This window comes from Chrysemys picta, chromosome 8, assembly GCF_011386835.1.
Source record: "Chrysemys picta bellii isolate R12L10 chromosome 8, ASM1138683v2, whole genome shotgun sequence".
Lineage (NCBI taxonomy): Eukaryota > Metazoa > Chordata > Testudines > Emydidae > Chrysemys > Chrysemys picta.
In genome coordinates, this window is record NC_088798.1 from 62,817,189 (window position 1) to 62,825,013 (window position 7,825).

The window sequence follows — 7,825 nt, forward strand, 5'->3', positions numbered from 1 at the left end:
GCCCCGCCTCCTAATACAGCACGTCACAAAGGTCACTACAACTCCGGCCGCTGCTGTCCCTCAGCCTCACGACAGCCGTAGCCCCGCCCCCTCCGTCATGCAGGCTGGTAACGGTCCCTTCAGTCCCCCCACTGCCTAGTGCGCTTGGCGCATGCGCGGAGCAGCGGTGGTCGGACCGCTCTCAGCCCCGAGTGGTGGCCATGGCCGGGCAGCTAGAGTCGGTGCCCGCGGTGGAGATCGATCCGGACGGCACGTTCAAGTACATCCTGGTGCGGGTGCAGCGCGTGGGGGGAGCCGAGCACCGGGACGTCGTCAGGGGCACCGCGGCCGCCGAGTTCCACAGTGAGTCGGTGCCCGAGCCAAGGCCGGGCGGGGGGGGGCAGAGCCCGGCTGGCGCCTCATGCACCGCCCGGACGGATCGCGCCCTCCGAACCGCTTTCTTGAGGCGGGAGCCGGCTGCCCCGCCGCGGGCCGCTCCGCCCCTGCTGCAGCTGCTGCACGTCTGGGGTGGCCCGGCTGCCGCAGAGCTGCTGCTGCGCGGATAGCGCTCTCCCCACTGAGCGGGGCGCTGTTCTTACCCCCTTCCCTCCTCCCAGCGGCTCTATTGCCCTGGTTGCTTCTAGGCCTCGGCCGCACTGGGGGGCTGTGCCTGTGCAATCCCTCCTGTGGCTGCGCCGCGACTTGCTCTGGTGTCCAGCCCTGGTACATTTCAGTCAGAAACATGAACTTCTGAGCAGCCTCTCACTTGGTGAGACGGTGGAACCGGCAGCCACTATTCTGGGATTTGCTAGGGCCCCGCTGCGTAGGTAACAACGGCTCTTTTCATTCACTTCCCAGCTTCCCCAAGGAAACCGGAAAAAATTACTAGGTAACTGAAAAGAGAGGACTGGAAGTAATCACCAAGTGAAACCTGAGTTCTGGTTAATGGATTGAACTGGCTTCATTTTGCAGATCATATATTTGAAAAAGTAAACCCTGAAATGGAAAAGTTGGGCTTTGAATGCAAGTGCCTTGGAGGAGGAAAAATTGACCATAATAGCAAAGACAAGAAAATGAGGGTATTTGGTCTCTCCACAGTAAGTGCCATATATTAGTTTCCTTGAAAATTCAACATTTTAGGGCTCTATATAAAAATACTAGTAATAATTCTCAGCACTCTGATGGATCACTTATAAGCATTAATTAGTTAGTCCATACAGCTCATCTATGAGGTGGGTAAAGATGGCCTATTTTAGATGGGGAAACTACAGCAGAGAGGTTAGATTGACTTACTGACAGTCACACAGTAATTGGTTCCAGGGCTGTAATTGGAACTCAGCAGCTCCTGACTCACAATCCTGTACTGTAGCTATAGAGCATGCCTCTGTGTATGTATCACTTACTCACATGGTTCAGTATGTAAATACATTCTGTTTATAAATGACCAATAGAAGCAATGAATTATCCATATATGTGGAACACACTGCAGTCTCCATCCCACCTCACCACTGCAGAGAGTAGATGATAAGAAACAAGGATTTCTTGAGTGATGTGGACAAGAGCAGACTAGTTGCATGTGATGTAAAGACATGTTATTTGAATCCTGTATAGAAAGTAGCAGTTCTTCAAGGTCACTTTTCCTCCGGGTCAATTATAGCCCCAAACCGGATTAAACTTTTTTTTTTAATTAGGGCTCTTTCTCAGATATCATATTGTGGGGGCAAAGCTCTATGGGGAGGGGAGATGGCATGCAACATTAGGGGTCTTCTAGAGCCTGCTCAATATTCGTGGCAGAATCAAACAATTCATGACCAAACTTCTGGATTAATGGTGGTGGTGTGCAGCACAGGCAGCAGCATCTCTCTCTTCTGCCACCAAGATAGTGGGAGAAGGGGTAGTCAGCTATACCCCACACCTTGTTTGCCCACCATTGTCAAGTGCCCTGAACTGTACAGAAGCATGCTGCGTAACTGCAAAGTTTCACTTTGTCAGACAGAAAAACGGAGATACAGAAAAGCTGATTGGCACTCTGGAATAACGGGTTACATCTTGGCCTGTAAATCAAAGCAACTTGGCTCTTGTCCTGGTTTTTTGTTGTGTGACTTTAAAAATAGGGAAGTAGTTATGTTAAATGGGGCCATTGATTCTTAGCTCTTGGATAAACGATGAGAATTAGAGAAATGCTTGAGGAGTTCTTTGAAGTGAACTCTGTGGCTGGGATTAAATAGATTGAGCTCCTTGAGGCTCTCACTATAAGGCAATGATAGTACCTTTCCCCAGTCCCCTGTAAAGCAATGTCTGAGACAGCACTGGAGCTCAGCTACTAGCTTCCTACATTATTGGGGGTGGTAGTCGGCTTAGACAATAATTTAATAGCAGTACACGTTCAGATGCAAAAAGTTCAAGCTTTCTAACCATGAAAACACAAATGGTCAACATCACATGTCAAAATATACAAAGTAAATATCCTTAAATCAAACTAAGTTTTCAAGCAGCATGTTTCTTTCTTTGCCTATCTGTACATTTTGATTATTATCAATGACAATATTTTTTGTGTATATGGTGAAATCAATGTTTACCAATTAAAAAGCTAATTCTTTCAAGGCTACTTGTGTCTGATATAGCCATGCTTGTTTATGTGGGCAAACCTTGTGTGTAGAAAACAACTTTTTGTATTAGTTGTATAACATGCAGTTTAGATGTCAATTTACTTGTGTGGTCCTCTTGGAGCAGAGTTAAGGCTCTTGTGGTCACCTAAGTGAGAATTAATGCCTTGTTAAGTGCAACCTTAACTCTGATTTTCCTGAGTGGTAGGCGTGTTAGTCTGTATCAGCAAAAAGAACGAGGAGTACTTGTGGCACCGTAGAGACTAACAAATTTATTTGAGCATAAGCTTTTGTGGGCTAAAACCCACTTCATCCGATGTATGCTAATGCATACTTTGTTAGTCTTTTAAGGTGCCACAAGTACCTCATTCTTTCTTCTGATTTTCCTGGCTTCTAACTCTGAAACATTTTAATTCAGATATTCTTGAAAGGTAATAAACAGAACTAGCTTCACCTCAGTGGGACTTCTGTGCAGGGGGAAGCATAAGGCCATAAATCTGGATATTTAAAATGTTAACTGGAACTTGATACTCTTGTAGCCTTATATTTTGCATCCCTTTAAAATCTTTTCTTATCTTTTTTGCAGGGATATGGTAAAGCAGATCATGCAGTGACCGTAGAAATACTGAAAAAAGTATACCGAGACTATGAAATCACTTGGTCAGATGACAAGAAATGAAAAACTACTCTGGAATCTGAAATACAAAGCAGTTTGCACTCTAGCTGTTGATATAGTATTGTATACATTGTGTTCAAATAGTATACATTGTGTTCAAATAAATCACTGTTAGCTTTATCTCAGTGGTCCCCAACCTTTTCCGTGGGGCGGGTGCCGGACAACTAGCCGCCCAGGACCATGGCCACCGGACAAGCAGCTGCCGAAATGCCACCGTGAAGCGGCAACGTCAAGAGGCGTCACCCCCGAAATGCCACTGTGAAACAGCGTCATCGAGAGGCGTTACCCCCGAAATTCAGCAGCATTTCCGCGGTAGCACTTCTTGACGTTGCTGCTTCTCGACGGCATTTCGGCAGCTGCTTTTCCGGCGGCCAGTAGGCGGGTGCACATGGATGCCTCGGCGGGCGCCATGGCACCCGCAGGCACCGTGTTGGGGACCCCTCCTTTATCTGAATAAAAAGATTTGTGTGTTCTCCATCCTTTAGATATTGGAATTAAATCCTACTGAGGAAAACAGAAAGCAGCATAAATGCTGACAAGGTTGAAAGTATAATAAGAAAGAATTTGAAGAACAACTAGCTAAAGACACAAACAATCAGCAAAATAATTTAAATACAGCAGAGGTTGGCAGCCTATCAGTCAATAAGGCTACTGGACAACCCTGTGCTAAAGGAGTACTCAAGCAGGACAAGGCTGTTGCAGAGAAGCTAAATGCATTCTTTGCAGCTGTCTTTGTTAGAACAGTGTTTCTCAAACTGGGGTCCCCGAGAGTACACCAGGGGGTCTGTAGGCCATGCTGAGAAACTCCTCCCCCTCCCTTTCAGCACCCTGGGGAATAGGCTTCCTACCTGTCCTGGCTCCGCACTACTCCCAGAAGCAGCCAGCATGTCCCTGGGGGGGGAGGAAGGAGCAGGGGGTCTCAGTGCGCTGCCTCCGCCCTGAGTGCCGACTCCGCAGTGCCTATTGGCTGGGAACTGTGGCCAATGAGCGCTGCGGGGGTGGTGCCTGCAGGCAGGGGCAGCATGCAGAGATCCCCTGGCTTCCCTGCCCAAGACCCACTGTCAGATGGATGGACCAGTCACTTTTTGGAGCTGCCCTGGGTAAGCGCCTCACCCTCTCCCACACACAAACTCCACCCCCAGAGCCTGCACCCCACCCTGCACCCAAACTCTCTCCCAGAGCCTGCACCCTAACCCCCTGCCGCAGCCTAGTGAAAGTTAGTGAGGGTGGGGAAGAGTGAGTGATGCATGGAGTGAGCAGGGGGCAGGGTCTCGGAGACGGGGTGGGGCAGTGGTGTGGCCTCAGGGAATGGGGGCAGGGCAAGGCTGAGAAGGGGGATTAGGAGTCCCTGAAAATTTTTAAATCAAAAGGGGGGTCCTTGGGTTGCAAAAGTTTGAGAACTGCTGCTCTAGGGTATTTGGGGCTCGTTGTCACTCATGAGCCTTCTTTTTAGGTAACAAATCTCTACTGTCACTTCAGGCAGTTCCTCCAAAGATTTTGGAATAAATTGATAAACAGTAATAAGTCATCAGGCCCAAATGGTATTTACCTAAGTTTCCTGAAACCTGCATGGCCATAAAGCAGCCTTTTCAGTGCTGCGCAGGCGCCCAGGGACCTGCCGCTCTTGGAGGAGGGGCGCCCATCCTCTAGCCCCCAGCCTGCCAAGGCTGGGGTGGCCCTCCCCCCAAGGTCCAACTGTGCCGCAGCCCGTACCTGCCATGGCTGGGGTGCCCCTACCCTGGCCAGGGTGGCGTGTCATGGTCTGGCCCCAGCTGTGGCCGGGGCAGCGCAGCGTGAACCTGGGCGGCCTGGCTCCAGCTGCCACTAGGACAGCCTGGCCCAGACCTGTCGTAGGGCACCCCTTCCCAAACCCAGCCCCGGACCTCTCGCAGCTCCCTGAACCTAGTTCCAGCCAGACCTGCAGGGGCCGGTGGAGGGGTGCCTATCCTGCCGCCCCAGCCCAGGCGCTGCCACGGCAGAGAGGGCTGGGGGGAGTCCTCTTTCCCTGCCGTAGCCCTGGAGCATTCTCCTGCACTCCAAACCTCTCATCCCTGGCCCCACCCCAGAGCTGGCACCTCCAGATGCAGCCCTCACTCCCTGCACCCCAAACCCTCTGTCCCAGCCCTGAGACCCCTCCCACACTCTGAACCCCTCAGTCCCACCCCCACCACATGAATTTTGTTATGTGTCACACATCCCCCTCCATATTTGTACACATAACAATTTATTCCACACATGGGTAGGAAAAATTAGAGGGAACGCTGGTGTTCACCCAGGAGTTCTGAAGGAATACAACTATGACATTGCAGAACTATTAACTGTGGTCTGTAACCTGTTGCTTAAATCAGCCTCTGTACCACATGACTGAGAGTAGCTAATATAATGCTGGTTTTTGAAAAAGGTTCTAGAGGTGGTTGATTCTGGTAATTACAAGCCTGTAAACCTAAATTCAGTATCAGGTAAACTGGTTGAAACAACTAAAGAACAGCATTATTAGACACAAAGATGAATATGATATGTTGGGGAAGAGTCAACACAGTGTTTGTAATGAAAAATTATATCTCACCTGTCTATTAGAATTCTTTGAGTGTGTCAACAAGTATGTGGGCAAAGGTGATCCAGTGGATATGGTGAACTTGAACTTTCAGAAAGCCTTTGACAAGATCCCTCATCAAAGGCTCTTAAGCAAAGGAGGTAGTCATGGGATAAGAGGGAAGGTCTTCTCGTGGATCAGGAACTAATTAAAAGACAGGAGACAAAGGGTAGGAATAAATGGTTGGTTTTTACAATGGAGAGGTAAATGGTGGAATCCAGCAGTGAGTTGTACTGGAACCTGTGCTGCTCAACATTTCAAAGATGAAACGGAAAAGGGAGTAAACAGTGAGATATCAAAATTTACAGACAATACAAAATTACTCAAGATAATTAAGTCCAAAGCTGACTGGTAAGCATTACAAAGGAATCTCATAAAAATGGGTAACTGGATAACAAACTGGCAAATGCACATTAGAAAAAATAAGAGAGATCTTGGAGTTGTCATGGATAGTTCTCTAATAAGAGCTGCTTAATGTGCAGCAGCCATCAAAAAAGCTAAGAATGTTAGGAACCATTAGGAAGGGGATAGATATAATGCCACTCTATAAATCCCTGTTATGCCCACACCTTGAATACTGCAGGCAGTTCTGTTTGCCCCATCTAGGGTGACCAGATGTCCCGATTTTATCGGGACTATCCCGATATTTGCTTCTTTGTCCTGTGTCCCGACCAATGTTTGGTCGGGACACAGGACAAACAAGAAATTTTACCCTCCCAGAAGGGCCTCTCGCCCCCCCCCCCCCCCCCGCCCTGGCTCCGCTCCCTCCTTCCCCCATTGGCTCCCTCCCCAAATCCCTGCCCTGGCCCCGCCTCTTCCCCAACCACGCAGCATTCCTCCTCCCTCCCAGGCTTGCAGCTGCATGGCAGCGCAAGCCTGGAGGGAGGAGGTGGCGGCGGTGCCTGGATCCTGGAGATGGTGAGTCAACTCCGGCACCCAGGCAGCAGGTGGGCAAAGGGGGGCTGACAAGGGAAGGAGACGGGGGGGCTCAGCTCTGAGCCCCCCACCGCGCCAGAGGGCTCCTGCCCGGGCCACTGCACACAGGGGCCGGGGCCAGGAGCGCAGCTTGGAGGCAGCGTGGTGGGTCCGGGCAGGGGCAGCGCGGAGCGGGCAGGAGCTGGGTGGGTGGCGCGGGGACATGGGCCGAAACCCCGCTGCTGCCAGGGAGCCCCGCACCTCTCCCTCCCGCTCGTGGCTGTAGCTCCTTCCCGCGGGACGCGTCCTCCAGCCCGCCCTGGGCACATGCGGCGCGCGTTCAGCGGCTCCTTCCCGGCGGGAGGGAGACTAGGTGTGGGGGACGCGCGCGCATGTGGCTGGGGCGGCGGGAGGTGCGTCCCACCAGGAAGGAGCCGCAGCTGCGAGCGGGAGGGAGAGGGACGGGGCTCCCCGGCAGCAGCGGGGATTCGCCCCGCGCCGCCCACCCGGCCCCTGCCTGTTCCACGCTGCCCCTACCCAGACCCACCATGCGCCGCATATGCCCATGGCGGGCCGGGGGGCGGGAGGCTCCCCGGGGAGGGCAGCGCACGCGGTCGGGGCCTGCTAATGCCTCCGGCCCCTTTGAAACTCCCTTTTTTTTTTTTGCTGCGCCCCCCCCCCTTTTTTTTTGCTCGCGCCCTCCTCTCCCCCCCCACATCCCGATATTTTATAGCGCTGATCTGGTCACCCTAGCCCCATCTCAAAAAAAGATCATTAGAATTAGAGAAGGGCAACAAAAATGATCAGGGGTATAGAATAGTCAAGATGACCAGGGATTCAACCCCATGCTCTGAGTGTCCTTAAACTTCCAACTGCCAAAATCCGGGACTGGTCTATAGCACGGATCATTCATAATTGCCTCATTCTGTTCATTCCTGCTGAAGCTTCTGGCATTGGCCACTGTCCGAGTCAGGCTACTGGGCAAGACTGACTATTGGTCTCACACAATATGGCCGTTCTTATGTTCTTATAAAACCTAATAGTTTGATTCTGCTT

General features: G+C 51.2%; 1 protein-coding gene across 1 annotated transcript; it reads left to right on the forward strand.

The window, feature by feature from the left end:
- Positions 1-119: 119 nt before the first annotated feature.
- Positions 120-3,381, forward strand: LOC135973095 (14 kDa phosphohistidine phosphatase-like). Its single transcript, XM_065554597.1, has 3 exons — positions 120-342; positions 952-1,076; positions 3,172-3,381. Exons 1-3 carry the CDS (start codon positions 201-203, stop codon positions 3,262-3,264), a joined length of 360 nt encoding a protein of 119 aa, XP_065410669.1. The 5' UTR covers positions 120-200; the 3' UTR covers positions 3,265-3,381.
- Positions 3,382-7,825: the final 4,444 nt, after the last annotated feature.

Excerpts from the sequence above, each read along its gene's own strand:
- LOC135973095 (XM_065554597.1), top strand. The coding sequence starts at position 201 with ATGGCCGGGCAGCTAGAGTCGGTGCCCGCGGTGGAGATCGATCCGGAC. Across the intron at positions 343-951 it reads CGCGGCCGCCGAGTTCCACA|ATCATATATTTGAAAAAGTA; the intron begins GTGAGTCGGTGC and ends TTCATTTTGCAG. Across the intron at positions 1,077-3,171 it reads GGGTATTTGGTCTCTCCACA|GGATATGGTAAAGCAGATCA; the intron begins GTAAGTGCCATA and ends TCTTTTTTGCAG.